General features: G+C 45.5%; 1 protein-coding gene across 1 annotated transcript in view; it reads left to right on the top strand.

Annotated features, from left to right (window-relative positions):
- TBC1D22B (TBC1 domain family member 22B) overlaps window positions 1-17,120 on the top strand; it is a 78,679-nt gene that overhangs the window by 41,888 nt on the left and 19,671 nt on the right. The window contains exons 9-12 of the mRNA XM_012746856.2: window positions 13,508-13,614; window positions 14,080-14,155; window positions 16,413-16,540; window positions 16,813-16,908. Of these exons, the coding sequence (XP_012602310.1) occupies window positions 13,508-13,614; window positions 14,080-14,155; window positions 16,413-16,540; window positions 16,813-16,908 (407 nt within the window). The remainder of the gene's footprint in view (window positions 1-13,507; window positions 13,615-14,079; window positions 14,156-16,412; window positions 16,541-16,812; window positions 16,909-17,120) is intronic.

The raw sequence follows: 17,120 nt of genomic DNA, 5'->3' as shown, positions 1-17,120 counted from the left end.
TTAAAAAAAGATTTCAGTAGAAGTATTAATACATGCTCAATTAAAAAATCAGAACAATATAGAAGTATTATATATACATGCACACACACACAGCCAGGATAACTACTGGTGTTAACCTTTTTGTGTGTGTGCTTCCAAACCTTTTCCTGTGTGTGGATGCAACTGTATATATTTCTTTGTTGTGCTCAGACAAATGAGATCAAACTATCCATACTTTTCTATATCTTGCTTGTTTTCATTCAAAGATAGCAAAGCTAGCTTCCAAGTCTGAACATATAGATCTACTTCATTATTTTCAGCAGTTATGTTATTTCCATAATAAGACTTTTACTATAGTTTATTTAACTATTCTTATAAAGAAGGACATTTAAGCCAGGTATGGTGGCTCATACCTAGCACTTCGGGAGGCTGAGGTAGATTGCTTGAGGCTAGGAGTTCAAGACCAGCCTGAGTAACGTAGCAAGACTCTGTCTCTATAAAAACTTTTTAAAAAATTATTACAGCTGTAATCCTAGCTCTAAAAAAAAAAAAAAAAAAAAAAAAAAAAATTAGGTGGGCATGGTGAGGCATGCCTGTAGTCCCAGCTACTTGGAAGGCTAAAGTAGGAGGATCATTTGAGCCCAGGAGTCTGAGGTTATGGTGAGCTGTGATGATGCCACAGCACTCTACCCAGGGCAGCAGAGTGAGACCCTGTCTCAAAAAAAATAAAAAAAGCCATTTAAGTTTCCTATCATTTTTAGCTATCATAAAAAACATTGCAGTGAATATCTTTGTCCATATTTTCTTATGTATTTGTGTTAAGATACATATTTCTCTGAAAGAGTCCTAGAAATGAAATTGCTAGTTCTAAGAGGATGCCAAATAGGTGCTACTAAATTATACCCTGAAAGAGTTTACGCCAGTTTGTACTCCAGCTGCTAATGTGTGGATGCACTTTTCCTCACATCCTTAGCAAAACCAGGTATCTTATTCTAGTTGTATTTCACCAACTGGCAAACAAACCATGGTCTGTTTGAGATGGAATATCAGATGCTTCAGTTATTGTTTCCACTTGCTCATCAGTGAGGTTGTGCCTCTTTTCTGTGTATTATCATTTGTTTCTTTTGTTATCTGCTTGTGCAGTCATTATCCATTTTTTTTTCAAATGGATTATTGATCTGTCTTGTTTTGTAAGAAGTTTTTGTATATTAGCTCTATTCATCCTTGATCTGGTATGTGCTAAAAATATTAGGTTGAATCACACACATGAAATTACTAATATTTAACCATTTTTGACACCCCCCCAAACAGGGGAATTTTATATGATTCCAACTAATATTTTTTCCCCAGGCCATCATTTGTCTCTAGCTTTGTTTATTGTCTCCTTATATAACTTACTAATTTTTATGTAGTCAAATCTGTCTATTCAGCAAGTATTTATTGAGCTATAACCATGTGCCAGGAGATAGCGTGCTTAAATAGGTAGATGTGGGCCCTGCCCTCCTGGAGCATCCTGTCCCATGGGGCAGCTCACAAACAAGGAAGCAAGTACCTGCAAACTGTATGAAGACCGTGAAGGAAACATATTCTCCTTCAGGGTTTTTCAATTTGGTATCTTGCTTAGGAAGCCTTTCCTCTTCCACCCAAGTTTATAGGAATACTCTCCAGTGTTTTCTTCTAATGCTCTTATGCTTTGTTTTTGTATTTAGCTTTTTGAGTTCCATAGGCAGTTTATTTTCCTGTGTGGTGAGGGTTGAGAATTAAAGTTACTATTCCAATCAGAGAGCTAGTTGTTTCAATACCATTTATAAATGGTAGATTCTTTTTTCACTGATGTGAAATCTCTCTTCATAATATTATATAAAGTTCTTTAATTACATGGTTCTAGGTTCTACTTCTTTATTCTGTTCCATGTATCTTCATTCCTATCCAAGTACCACACATGGCTTAGATTTTTTAAACTTTATAGTTGAGAGTTTTTGTCTTTTAAATTCCAGGGCCAGTCTTTTTTATCATCCTTTTTAAAAAGGTTGTCTTGACTGTTCTTCCAGTTGAACTTTATTATTATTTTATTTTTATCTTTTAGTTTGTGGTAAGAATGCTTAACCCTATTAACAAATTTTGAAGTGTACAGTACAGTATTGTCAACTGTGGTCATAGTGTTGGCCAGCAGATCTCTAGAATGGGTTCATCTTATGTCACTGAAACTGAACCTGCTAAGAGCGGCTCCCATTTCCCCTTTCACAGCCCCTGGCAACTTCCATTCTATGTTTCTGTGAGTTTAACTATTTAGACACCTCATCTAAGTGGACTCATGCAGTAGTCGTCCTTCTGTAAACTGGCTTATTTCTCTTAGCATAGTGTCCTCCAGGTTCATCCAAGTGAACTTGAAAATCAACTTGTCAAGTTTAGGAGGTAGGGAACCTTTTAGGGTTTTTATTAGAGTTGCAATAAATTTATTCTGAGGGTGTTTTTTTGTAACAGCTTTTTTGAGATGTAATTCATATACCATACAATTCATCATGTAAAGTATATACTTCAATAGTTTTAATATATTTATAGAGTGGAATAACCATCACCACAATTTTAGAACGTTTTTATCAAACCAAAAAGAAACCCTGTACCCTTTAGCCATGACCCCTAAGCCTGCCATCCCCTAGGCAACCACCAATCTTCTGTCTCTATGGATTGCCCCATTCTGGACATTTCCTATAAATGGAATTATACAGTACGTGGTTTTGTGTGTCTGGCTGCTTTCAGTTAGCATAATGTTTCCAAGATTCATTCGTGTTGTAACATGTGTCAGTACATCATTGTTTTGTATAGCCAAATAGTCTTTGAATGGACATACCACATCTTATTTATGTATTCATCAACTGATGGATATAAATTAAGTGTTAAAGAAACAAGGCATGCAGACTTCTCCCCAGTTCTCAAGGCCTTTCTTCTTCTTCTTCTTCTTTTTTTTTTGAGACAGAGTCTCGCTTTGTTGCCCAGGCTAGAGTGAGAGCCGTGGCGTCAGCCTAGCTCACAGCAACCTCAATCTCCTGGGCTCAAGCAATCCTGCTGCCTCAGCCTCCCCAGTAGCTGGGACTACAGGCATGCACCACCATGCCTGGCTCATATTTTCTATATATATTAGTTGGCCAATTAATTTCTTCCTATTTCTAGTAGAGAAGGGGTCTCGCTCTTGATCAGGCTGGTTTCGAACTCCTGAGCTCGAGCAATCCGTCCGCCTCGGCCTCCCAGAGTGCTAGGATTACAGGCGTGAGCCACCTCGCCCGGCCTATAAATTAACGTTTGAGCATACTTCACACTTTGTGTCCTGTTTGTTGTAAATTATTTGAAAGCAAGGAAATCCAGTGGCCCCCCTCCGAGTTGATAGAGAAGTTGTCTTTGGCCAGCCTGGACCCCAGGCTGCGTCTTCATCCACTGCATTCAGCGGCGCCCATGAAGATGGGTCCTCGGCACATATGCCAGCCGGGCCTGGGTCCCGTGGTGACAGCAGCAGAGGGCTGCCCCTGGGAGCATGAAGTCTCTACACTATGGTGTTGCTCTTCACTCTCAGCTCCAAGAACTTTTGGATTTAGACAATATTATCAATCTAGCTCTGAACATGTTGAGATCTGGTATAATTGACAGGGTGGTCATCCTCAGAATAAACTACTTAACAGCAACTGCTGAAGTGATGTGTATGAGGAAATCACGCAGAGAGCAGGGCCTGCGATGTGTCCTTTTTTCAAAGTAGAGTGGTGTTTTGTGATTTCTTTCAGTACAAAATGCAACCGTAATTATCAAATAACTTTTTCTCTTTTGGTTTCCAGGAAACAGCACAGTAGGATTTTCATTGTAGATTTTACCTGGAAGCATGATGGCAGGGAAACTCCCAGAACAGAAGTTTTTCCCAGACCTCTGACTTGTGTGTCCAGTTCCATGGGCGACATTTCCACCTGGATATGTCATAGATGATCAGTTAGGGTTAGCCTGGATGCATGTGACAGGGAATCCCAAATAGTAGCACCGTAAGACCAGGCGCGGTGGCTCACGCTTGTAATCCCAGCACTTTGGGAGGCCAAGGTAAAAGGATCACTTGAGGCCAGGAGTTCAAGACCAGCCTGGGCAATATAGTTAGACCCCATCTCTACAAAAAAATAGAAAAATTAGCCAAGTGCAGTGGCATGTGCCTCTAGTCCTGGCTACTTGAGAGGCTAAGGTGGGAGAATCGTTTGAGCCCAGGACTTTGAGAGGTTGTAGTGAGCTATGATAATACCACTGCCCTCCAGCCTGGGTGACAAGAGTGAGACCATGTCTCTTAAAAAAAATAGTACCTTAAGTAAGATAGAAAAGCTTATTTCTCTCACATTAAAAGCCTAGAGGTAAGTAGTCTAGGGTTCATTCATATGATGCTTCAAGATATCAGGGTTCCAGGCTCCTTTCTCTCACTGTTCTGCCATTTTCAGCATGTGGTTTCCTTCTCACGATCCCAGACAGTTGTTTGTGCTCCAGCAATCACATCTACATTCCGGCCAGTATGGAGGAGGAAAGGAAGCAAGGCATACTCCTGTTTAAGGATGTTTCCTAAAACTGTGCATGACATTGGCACTTGAATCTCTTTTGTCTGAACTTAGTCTCATGGACACACCTAGCTACGAGTGAGGCGGAAAAACATAGTATCCCAGGGGACCAGTACCCTTAGGGGCCCTGTCACCAAGGGAAGGACGGAGTAGTTACCTGCAGGCGATCTTTGCTACCCACAGACTCCTCAGACTCAGTGTTTGACTCCTTCCCTCATCCAGCCACCCTTTTTTCCTTAGTTGACAACATTTCCTGTCATTTAAGTCACAAATGCTAAGAGTTGTCCATGATTCTCTTTTCTCACTCTTCCATATCCAGTCAGTTACAAAGCTCTGATGATTTCATGTTTAGGTGTTTCTTGAATCTGCTTCTTCCTTTCCATTCCCCTTGTCACTGCTCCCGGTCAGGCCTGGATTGCTGAGACAAACAAGCATGTTTTTGCATCTCTGGTTTTATCCCTTGCAAACCCATGTTCCACACCATTCAAACACAGACCTATCTATGCAGCTCCTCTGCCTAAAACCCTTCTTTAGCAGCCCATCACCTGCAGATTAAAATGTCCAGGCTCTCTAACTCAGCATGCAAGGCCTTGTGTAATCTGCTCCCTGCCTTACCGCTTAAACTCAACAATCCAAAATTGACATTTTAAATATAAGACCTTGTCCTGCATCATCTCTTTATCCCCTAGGCTAATCCTTGCACACCCTTCCCCTTCCTCCTGAAGCCCCCTCTGAAATGCCCCACCCCTGCCCTCGCAGCAGTACTATCTCCATGGCTCTGTACGTTTCCTCTGTAGACTTTACCGCACAGTTACTGTCTGTGTTTCCCTCCTGCCCTCTGCCACCAGACTGAGTGATTTTTTTGAGGCCAGTGACTATTTGAAACATCTTTATATTCCCAGTGCCTTTGTTTTGTGTCCAAACTAGGCATCCCACACACATCCACATGAATGAGCAAATGACGTTCTCTGATAACTTTGCAGAATATCCAGGAGTTAGCACCACTTTCCTGGGCCTGGCCACTGGAGGGCAGTGGGTCCCACCTTTCTGACACTGTTCTGAGTTAGCCGAGAGCTTTCTTCCCTAAGGGGTGGCTGACACCACACTCATTCAGCGCTGTGCGGGGGCCACTCTGGGCACTGGGTCACGACCGCAACAAAGCAGGCAAAAACCCGGCCTCCTCCTTCTAGGTATTTATTCAAAGGAAAGGAAGGCTTCTAGCCCCCACAAGACCCATATAAGAATATTCACAGCAGCTTCATTCATACAGACAAAAATAGAAACAGCCCTGGTAGCCGTTAACAGGAGAGCAGATATTCATACGGTGGAACAGCACTGAGCAATAAACGGGAATGTACTACTGATAAATGCAACCACGTGGGAGAGTCTCAGAAACCATTAAGCTGGACAAAAGAAGCCCAATACCAAAAAAAAAAAAAGAGTACATATTGTATGTTTCCATTTATATGGAGTTAAAAATAGGCAAGGCTAATCTATGGCAATAGAAATGAGAACAGTTTGCCTGTGGCGAGAGAGTGGGCACGGGCATAAGGAAACTTTGCTGGGGGAGGGAAACGTTCTCTGTTTGGACTGAGACAGTGTTTTGCCATACCTATAGATACTTACCGTAGAGCCGTGCACGGGTGTGCGGTTTACTATATGTAAATTATACCTTTCAGAAATCCCTTTCTTAGTTTAGATTCTGGTGGGCAGAAATAGATGATTAATTGAAAACAATAGGTATTTGTTAGAATGTGATAAGTGTATAGATAAAAATAAAGTAGGAAGGAGGGGAAGGAATATGCCATGTTGGCAAGGGTGGGAACAGGAGGCAGGTTTTAAACAAGGTGGCGAGCCAGGGTTGCACTGAGGAGGTGACGTTTGGGCAGAGTCCTGAAGGAGGGTGGAGGTGTGCCGCGTGGTTAGTTTTTAATAGTTAACACTCAAATTTTCCCAGAAAAGGGGTGGTTGCCAGTAACTCCCCACGTACCCAGGTACCGTTGCCAGGCCTTGCTCCTGGGCTGTTGTGCAGTAAGCTCCACCTCCACGCTCCCCGTTCCCGGGAGCCTCCTTCTCCATCTCGTATCCGACTCTGTGTGTGTGACATCAGCCCTGCCCATCCTGTCCTTCCCTGTCTGACTAGGTGCCAAGGCCAAAGGTGAAACTGGACACACTTCCATCATAGTGAGAGTTTTCATTATTGTCTCGAAGACATTCCTTTGATTTTTAAAATTTGAACTTTATATTGAATTATAACATACACTTAGAAAAGTGTGTCTGTTATACATGCACAGCTCAATGAATTTCCCCAAAATGACCAGCACCCATATCAAGACATGGAACATTTGTAGGACTTCAGAAGTCCTCTTGTGTTCCCTTCCAGTCCCTACCCATGTCCTCACCCTGCCTGCCCCTACAAGGGTAACTACTTCACTGACTTTTACATCTTGATTAGCTTTGCCTATTTCTAAACTTTATCTAAATTGAATCATACAGTAAGAATTTTCCATTTCAATGCTGTTGGTGTGGAGGGAATTGGGGTTGGGGTTGATGCTGAATTTTTAGCAGCCACTGTTTGGGAGTCTCACCCTTTCCTCGAGATGCCTCCTGGCCTCATCTTCATGGATGAGGCAGCCTCATGGGATAGGCAGTTGAAGAATATGAAGGCTCTTCCCAGCAACAGACGTGTGCAGAGATAGCCCAGCCAGAGTGCCGAGCCAAGCTGCTTTCAGCTGACCCTTGAGGACTGTGTGTGTGTGTGTGTTTGTGTTTTAGGATGCCCAGTACTGGAATTCCTGTCAGGATAGGAGGTGACTTCTCCAAGGGCAAGTTGTGGCTTGTCATCCCTGGGACTAGAAGACTTAGCCCACTCTTCTCCTGGGTGATGAGCTGAGTGGTGTATGGCACTCTCTCTCTCATCTGATTCCAGGAGTGAGAAACTGTAGCAGAGGAGAAGTCGAGGTAGCCAACATATTCAAGATGTTTGAGCCTCGACGGGGAGCCTCTGTGAGCAGCTACATTGGCACTGGGGGCCCAGGACCCTCCCAGAGCCTGCTCACATCCACAGTGTCTTGGTGACATGCTGCCCATCACTTGTCTTTGGGCAAGTCCTAGAAGGTCGTGTGTGCTGGACCTTACTCTTCATTTGCCTCGTCACCTGAATGCTCGTAGTTCGGGCTCATGTAATCTGGGATCGTATAGCCAGAGCAAAGCGGCTGACTTAAGCAGTGGCAACTAATGTTTGCTAAACGAAATAATACAGAAACCTAAGGGAAATAGAGAAAACTTGGTGACATATTGGTTTTTAAAATTAATTTTAACCTGGGTATCTTGACACATACACCCAGGCTGCCCCACACTGAGCAGCCAGAGTTCATGTGTCCCTCCAAGTTGTCACACCCCCCCCCCCCCCCGATTGACAGGCACGGTGTAGGAAGGGCTGTATGGTGAGCTGCTCCTGTGCATCTTCATGGCAGCACATCTCTGACAGTCAGAAACATGGGCCTCGGCTGGGCGCGGTGGCTCACGCCTGTGATCCCAGCACTCTGGGAGGCTGAGACAGGTGGATTGTTTAAGCTCAGGAGTTCGAGACCAGCCTGAGCAAGAGCGAGACCCCATCTCTACTAAAAATAGAAAGAAATTAGCTGGACAACTAAAAATATATAGAAAAAATTAGCCAGGCATGGTGGTGCATGCCTGTAGTCCCAGCTACTTGGGAGGCTGAGGCAGGAGGATCGCTTGAGCCCAGGAGTTTGAGGTTGCTGTGAGCTAGGCTGACGCCACGGCACTCTAGCCCCGGCAGCAGAGTGAGACTTTGCTTCAAAAAAAAAATTAAAAAAAAAGAGAGACACGGGCCTCATCAAACGGAACTGCCATCCAGTGCTCTCTCCTCTGTGGGAACCTCAGAATAAGTCTTTCCTCCAGCCATCTCTCCAAAGCGAACGTCTCTCTTCAGAGACCAACCCTCCTTTCTTTGTCGGGTGGTTTGGCTTCCCTGGTTTCACCGAGTGGCCTCTGTGCCCTCCATATGCTTTAAGGTCTGAGGCGGCGGCGTCACCTTGGCCGCTGCCATCGAGTACTTGCCTGGAAATGCCAGATGAATGACACCCAACAATGCCTTTACCACACAGACGTGTTTAGATGGATTCCTTAGCACTTTCCTTGAAACTTTCTGAATGAAACATTTAAGTTTCTATTTTATGGAGTTCTTCAGATGTATGGTCAAAAGATTTTTTTTTCTTTTTCTCAGTTTACTTTTGTGATCAGAAAATATTATACAGGGTATCTTATGAGTCTAGTTTTAAAAATAAAATAAAAACAAACGCTCGGATCAGGTAGAGCGTTTTCTAGAGCCAGGAGCCTCTAGAACATGGAAAGGCCGTCTGTGGCGGAGGCTGCAGCATTCTGACCTACCAGGTCACAAAATCTAGAAATTGCCCTGGGGTCACAGAGGGTTCCTGGGAAATGCCTAGAGCAGTGAATAGACTAGTCACTCTTAGCAGTTTAGGCAAAAGCAGTTCTTCCCAAGGCTGTTGGGGAGTTTTGAGGCATATATCAAGCTGATTTTAGGCCCAGGACTCAGAGTTCTCAGAAAAATAAACAGTTGACTGGAGCCGCCACTCAAGTACATTTTATCAGCTAATAAATGGGTATGTTCTTTGTCAAGCCCAGAGTGGGCAATTTGATTTTTATAAAGAGCTTTTGGGTTTCTTCTTTCAGATGCTTTGCCTCTTAAAAATAGCCATAAAATATCCCTTAAAATCTTGTTCCCTCCTGTCTGAGTCCCGGCTGCTATGTGCTCTGTCATGACAACCACAGACGCTGTCCTCGCTCGAGACTACGCTGCTGGCATGGTTTCCTGTTTCAGCTCCAATTATATGTTGAATTTCCTCAAGTGGACGCTTAATGACCCTTCGGAACAGATTGTTTATGCTGAATGTAGCCCTTCAGAGAGCATTTACTCTTCCCTCTCTCCGCAGCTTTCTGCTAGTACACTCGGCTCTCAGCTTTGACCGAATGTTTGAATTTTATCCTCCCAGCAGGCAGCAAAACAGAACTAAACTCTCCCTTCTGCTCTCTGAGATGCTGGTGAGCTATCTGTCTGTGAAGACAAAGGGCTAATGGACAGACAATAGCCCCCAACTTGAGGCCCCCAGATAGAGTTCAGCACCTCGTCTCTGCTCCCTAGACAGCGAAAGGTCTGGAATCGGTACAGTCACTGAGCATGGCCTCTTACCAACTTATGAACTCATGTTGCTGGTCTGATTTTCCTCTTAAGACCAAAAGGTAGAAGTAGAGAACTGAAAATGGACTTATTTTCAATGTATGTTTTAGGGTGTAGGTATTATCGGTTAGGATTAGATTTGGCTACAAATAACAGAGATCCAAAATACCAGTGGCTTAAATAAGATAGAAGTGTATTTGTTCCTTTTTTGTTTTTTGGTGTTTTTTTTTTTTGAGACAGAATCTCACTCTGTTGCCCGGGCTAGAGTGCCATGGCATCAGCCTAGCTCACATCAACCTGAAATTCTTAAGCTCAAGTGATCCTTCTGCTTCAGCTTCCCAAGTAGCTGGGACTACAGGCATGTGCCACCATGCCCCGCTAATGTTTTCTATATATTTTTAGTTGTCCAGCTAATTTCTTTCTATTTTTAGTAAAGACAGGGTCTTACTCTTGCTCAGGCTAATCTCAAACTCCTGACCTTGAGCGATCCTCCCACCTCAGCCTCCCAGAGTGCTAAGATTACAGGTGTGAGCCACCGCACCCGGCTTTGTTCCTTTGATAATAGTAATAATAATAATAATGCCAGCTAACACTTACATAATGCTTATTTTATGCCAGGCACTGTTAACACTTTTCATATACTTTTTTTTTTTTTTTTTTGAAACAGTGTCTTGCTCTGTTGCCAGGGCTAGAGTGCCGTGTCATCACTGTAGCGCACAGCAATCTCAAACTCCTGGGCTCAGGTGATCCTCCTGCCTTTGCCTCCGGAGTAGCTGGGACTACAGGCATGCGCCACCATGCCTGGCTAATTTTTTCTATATATTTTTAGTTGTCCAGCTAATTTCTTTCTATTTTTAGTAGAAATGGAGTCTCACTCTTGCTCAGGCTGGTCTTGAACTCCTGACCTTGAGCAATCCTCCCATCTAGGCCTCCTGGAGTGCTAAGATTACAGGCATAAGCCACCACGCCTGGCCCACTTTTCATATATTAATTATTTAATCATTACCGCATCCTATGACACTGGTGCTGATATTGCCACTTTAACAGATGAGGAACTGAGGCACTGAAGGTGAAATCACATAGCTAGTGGGTGACAGCCAGGATTGGAGCTCCACGGTCTGGCTTCAGAGTCTGCTCTTAACTGTGTGTGATTCCGTCTGACAAATAAGCCATAGGCAGCCAGGGCTGATATGACAGCTATGTTCCCATTGTCCTCAGGGACCCAGCCTTTCTCCCCTGTTGCTCTGTGGTGTGTGATGTCCAATCCTGCTTGCATTTCCATGGCAGTGTTCTGGAAATCTAGACTGCCTAGGTTGGAAAAGACCCGCAATTTATTATGGAGCTCTGGTCTTCCTTTGGGAAATGTGTATGAGACGTGGCCGGGTGGTTTTTGTCTTGGGCTTCCTTGTGGGTTTTACTTTTTTCCCACCCTGGGACCCAAGTTGTCTGCATACTGTTTTCTTACAACCCTTTTTCATAAAGAAGGAGCTGCTGCCTAGGATGCATTAGTGTGAGCAGCTGTGCCCACTAGCAAGGAAAAGCCACCCCTTCCTTGAGCACTGTGGTGAGGCTGGTCCTGGACAGTGGTCTGCCTGAGCCTGTGACACAGAGGGCCACTGTTTGTGGTCGTGACAGTTGGAGGCAAGCCAGTTACCCATCCCTGGGGGAAAGAGTAGATAAAGTATGACAGGAGCATACCACACGGCAACACAGACCTTAGAAATGGGAGGTGGATAGCCCAGTATCATTTAGCTGGATCGTGTATGTGTGTATCTCCATCCAAAAATATATATATAATGTAGGTAGGGAAAAAAAAGAAAATGATATTTCCTGGAACGGTTTTTTTAAAAATGTGATTTCTCAAATGGGCCTTTATATGTTATCTGAATTTTTAGTTTCTCTAAGCTTAGTGTTGTTTTACAAAAAATCTTTATTCTTTTTTGGTGATAAAAAGCAAGTGTAGTCAATTGTGGCTGTCTTTTCCTAAAATAGTGTGCTTTTTTCCCCTTGACTATAAAAATTATGCTTATTGTAGAAATTTTTAAAAGTCCAATAAAGCTTAAAGAAAATAAAATCCTTTATTCCTACCACCTGGTGAATAAACACTGTAAACCCTGTGATATTTTGTCTTTCCCCTGTGCTTATATAAACACATATAAATATTGTATGTATAGTAGTTGAAAGTATATCATAAATAATTCTGTACCTTGCTCTTTTCCCCTTAACACTGTGACATACTATTTCATGTCAGTACAAATTCCTAATGAACCTCATCTAAAATAACTATATTGTACCTACTGTGTGCCAGGCACTGTGGTTAGCACTCTAGATGTGTATATTAACTGCGGCTGTACTTTAAGTTGGAGTTTTAGGTTATTTTCAGGATCATGGCTTTTCTGACAAAGCAACCTACCTTCCTCAAAAAGGCTTTTCTTTTTCTTTAAACAGCCTTTGATGTCCATAAGCAATGCCTCTTTAAACAGGATGAGAATCTGAGAGTTGTTACATGTTGTCACAAGGAGGTTCACATATGAGTCTTAGTAATAATTCTTAAAAATGAAAGGCTGAGCTCTGAATACATTTTGTCAGATGACCGTGTCTCTCTGTAGCACAAACTGCAGGGAGCAGCCTGTTTTTGAAACAGAGCTTGCGGGTCTAAGGAAAAAAGCTATCTTTGGCGCAGAACTCAAGGGCCTGATTGTTTCTGTGTGTGGCCTCTGACAGGCTTGCAGCGGCCTGTCCTGTTGGGCAAGGAGAGTCCTTCTTTCTGCTGCACATCCTTGTGGCAGGAGGGGGAGCTAAACAAGGGCCTTTTCCTTCAGGTTTCTTGAGGGCTGCTAGCGCTCTCCTCACTGGCTTCTCGGACCAGATGGCTTCTGGCTCCTGTTAGTGTGGGGTTTCCCTGAGAAGCCAATAGACAGTCCTTTAAAAAAGATTCCATAGCTAAATAAGCCTGGGAAATGCTGGATAAACAAAGCTAAGCGGATTTACTTAATGCAGAATTTCTTATAGTTTCTCAAATCCTTTTGTATGCTCTAATCTGTGTGAATCTCCACAATGGGGATACATAATGCAACACTTCTCAACCATATTTGTCTGTGGAACCCCTTTTTTCTTGAGTATCCCATAGGATTGATGTTTTGGAGAGCCCATCTCAGGAAATACCAGCTTGGTGGAATTATGTTCTAGAAGCACCCACAGGCACAGTTAATCTTCTTTCACACACATGCCTTCACTTCTGAGAGGCAAGACTATTATCTGACTTGTCAGAATTTGAGGGTCTACCTTTGAAATGAACTCTGGGGGCTACTTGATCCCAGCTGTTCTCACTGTGTAGAATTGTGAGTGTGCCAGACAGCTCACTGAAATGAAATGGAAAAAGGTTTCCAGATCATCTCCAGGAAGCTGGGTACAGCTCCTTGAACATAAGGCCTGAAGTATCATTTTCTAAAACCAAAGGAACAAATGCAGAGGAAGAGAATGATATGTTGGCTCCAATGGGATCGGTGTGAGAAATGTCCTGTTGGTGTTGTAATGAGATCCTCAGGAACTTGCCTGTGACATTTGTCCACCTGACTGGGGGAGGAAAGGGGCAGGCCCTTGTTCCTTGACATCACATTAGCCTGGTTCTCACCTGGCCGTAAGGACCCTGTTGAAAACACTAGACTCTATCTTTCTCTCTCCATTTTTAGACAAGACCTCTGGAATTTCTTCACCTTTTGTTTTACAGAAGAGGATGTGGAGAACTTCGACGTGACCAACTTGTCTCAGGACATGCTGCGAAGCATTGAGGCCGACAGCTTTTGGTGCATGAGCAAGCTGCTGGATGGGATCCAGGTGAGCTGCTGCCGCCCTCGGACACCGCAGTCCTGGTCCCAGCGCCCCCTGCAGGCCTTCGGTTTCCTTATTGCGCTTCTGTGTCAGCTGGGGCCACCCACCTCTGTGGCTCCGCCTCATTTTGGTCTCTTCATTAGCTTCACAGCTTTCAGACAGCAGCGGGCTGGTGTCCCCTGGAATCTGATGCAATCTCCACGTTGCCCTGGCTTTGTCATCAGAGCAGGCGCCTCCTTTCTGCTGTGCACCCCAAGCCTCGTGGGTTTGCTTCCGCAATGCAGGGCTCCCCTAGGCTTTCCCCACACACTGCTGTCCTGTGGAGCCCTTTGTTTCCCAGAACACCCTCACTGCCATTGGCACTGGCTTTGGGAGACAGCCTGTGCCTTTAAATGCATCTCAGTGAACTTGAGGGGTGATGGCACGACCGTTTGGAGTCCCTGTTCATCCTGGGCTCTGTGTCATCTGCAGGATAACTACACCTTCGCACAACCGGGGATCCAGAAGAAGGTCAAGGCACTGGAAGAGCTCGTCAGCCGGATCGATGGTAGGTTCAGAGGAAGAGGAGTTCTCTTGCAGTGGCACAGTGTGATGCTCAGATGAGCCAGTTACACTCGCGGGTCCTCTCCTCAGCTCCCTTCCTGGCCGCGGCCCTTGCCTGCGCACTCAGTGCTGTTGGCGGCACCAGCGCCCTTCCACGTCACGTCTCAGCGGGAAGGCGGGGTGGGAACTCTGCTGAATCTCGAGTTCTTCTTTCCCCTTAGTTTCCTGTCTCCAAGTTCTGTCACTTGTGTCAGCATCTCTCCTCAGTTTACTCCTTCTCCATTTCTCTAGCTGCAGCTTTGGCACAGCCATTCCTAGATTTCTGCAGCTTCCTCCTAGAAGGACTTGCCTCCTCCATATTCTTTCCTCTTCCAAACTGTCTATCATGCAGCTGCTTCTTTCTAAAGCACTGCTCTGGCCAGGTCCCTCCTCTGCTCTGACACCTCCTGCAGCTCCCCACTGCTGAGCCTCAGGTTGGCAGTCTGCCTTGTCCTTCATGTGGCGATCGCACTCAGAGCTCCTGGGCTGGACCCTGGGTCCTCCGGTCTGGCTGACACCCCAGTAGGACTTTCTGTCTCTCTCTGTGTCTTGTTTGGGCTGGAGAAATTGAGATGCGGCTCTTCCCGAAGCAGATGTCGTTGAGGAACAGGAGCCTTACGGGAATTCTGTGGCTTTGGCCTGGAGTCATGAAATGTTAGAACTAGAAGGCAACTTGGGAAGCTCCACTGCTGACTGAGGGAGAGACTGAGGCCCAGGGAGAGAAGTCAGAATTAAGTGTCACATGGAGGACACAGGACCTGACAGTGAGGTGGTCTCACATGGGATCTCCAGCACCCGGTCAGTGGTGGCAGCTTCCTTAGGACTCTGCCCAGTACCACACCAACTGACCGGTGTCATGTCCTGGTTTTCTACTCACAGTTTTCTACTCCATCCAAGCAAAGCCTTTATCCCTCACCCCCACCCCCCATGGAAGTTGTGTATCTTTCTCTCTACTTTCGCTGGTTCTCTCTTCACAAAAACCTTCCTTGATTTGTTCCGCTCACTCCGGCTTCCTTTATGACTTAGAATTTCAGTCTTCCAATCTCATTTGTCCATTCACAGCTGTTTCATACATGTCACATGTGGGATATCTTTTCTCTGTGCCTTGTCACCCTGGCCCAGCTGTTACCCCCACGGTGCAGGCCGCTGGTGTCCCCCACCCAGAGCCTCACACGGGTGTGTGCTGCCCTCTCCTGGGCCCGGTGGCACCAGGGGCTGGTTGCCAGTCAGGTTCCAGAGGGCAGAGGCTGTGGTTTCTGCCACTGCCAGCCCTATTGTCATTTCTTCTGCCCTTACAAACGCCAGATAAATAAAGGTTTAGTACTTTAGGATAGCAGATTTTTAAAAATATATATATTTTTATTGTTTCTTTGCCTTACAGAAAGAATATCTTCTCATCACACAAATTTAAACAATTTAGAAAAACATGAAATTAAAAGTAGAAATCTTCCCCATTCCTTAAATTCTACTCCCCAGAAATAACCATTGTTTATAGTTCTTTCAAACACTGTATTAAATACTTACCACATGCCAGGTGTCACTGTAAGCAGTTTATTTGTATTTTCTCATTTTAACTTCCTGAAAACCCTCTGAGGTATGAATGATTATCCTCGTTTTATGGATTAGGAAGCTGAGGAGAGTGATTTAAAAAAACAATCGTTTTAAGCATCCTCTGAAGGGCTGCACGCAGAGAGGAATCAGGGTGTTTGGCCTGCCCAGAACCCCACACGGACACCAGAGGGTGGTGTGGGAGGTGGCTGGTTTCTGTTGAACGTGATGACTCACTTTGTGGTGAGTCACTTCGCACGTCAGTGGGAGAGGCTGCCCTTGATCAGCACCCCGCCCTGGCAGTGGTTAAGTCCCTGCTGGCTGGCCATCTGTCAGGGACGCTGAAGAGGAACTCCTCACTGGAAGGGGGATGGCCAAGGTGACCTCCAAGGTTCTTTTCCATCCCGGCTCCTTCTCCAATGAGTAATAAGGTCAAACAGCCAAGCGAGCCCTATGCCTCCTGCTTTGCAGCCAGAGCAGCCCTGCGAAGGCAGAGGGCACCTGGGGCATTGTGTGGGGTGGTGAAACACTCGTACCTGCCGGGCTGAGCTAGCCGTGTGGTGTTGCTGCGAGCCGATGGGGTCAACAGAGGCCTGTCTGCCCCTCTGTCTGGCTCCCAGGGGGGAGGGGCGATAAGAAGTAGAATCGGGGGCCAATGACGCTTCCTGTTTCAGAGCAGGTACATAATCACTTCAGGAGGTACGAGGTCGAATACCTGCAGTTTGCCTTTCGCTGGATGAACAACCTGCTTATGCGGGAGCTTCCTCTTCGCTGCACCATCCGCCTGTGGGACACATACCAGGTAGGAAGGGACCTGCTGACTTCTCCACGCCATGGGCTCCTGCCCTGGTGTGGAGTGTGGCTGCTCAGAAGTTCCCCCCACGCCCTCTCTCCTTCTGCGTCTGCCTTAGCCTCAGGGGCAGGGGCTTTGGTAGATCTTCCCATGCTTCTGTGCACCCAGCCATGAGGGGATATTGTACCGCTCTCCCACCCCACAGAGGGGTTGGACCCGAGAGGACCAGAGCTGGATCCTTGTCAGGGCTTGGAGACCTAACTCTGTTCTTTGCTTCCCAGTCTGAACCAGAAGGGTTCTCCCACTTTCATCTGTACGTGTGTGCAGCCTTCTTGATCAAGTGGAGGAAAGAGATCTTGGATGAGGAAGACTTCCAGGTGAGTGGCCAAGAGCTCAGCCTGGGCTGGGAATGAACATCAGAATGGGGGTCAGTGCCTTAGAGGAGCTCTGCAGACAGAAGGTGCCACAGCAGGGAATAGGAATAGGAAGGGTACTCAGAAGAGGTTGCCCCTTCCAGTTGGCAGGAAGTCACTGGGCACAGAGTTCTTTGGTATAAAAAGGGTCTTTGTGCCAGCAAGGCTGCAGAGTG

Source organism: Microcebus murinus, chromosome 5, assembly GCF_040939455.1.
Source record: "Microcebus murinus isolate Inina chromosome 5, M.murinus_Inina_mat1.0, whole genome shotgun sequence".
NCBI lineage: Eukaryota > Metazoa > Chordata > Mammalia > Primates > Cheirogaleidae > Microcebus > Microcebus murinus.
Note: the sequence above shows the minus strand (reverse complement) of the source record. Positions and strands in the feature narration are given on the sequence as shown.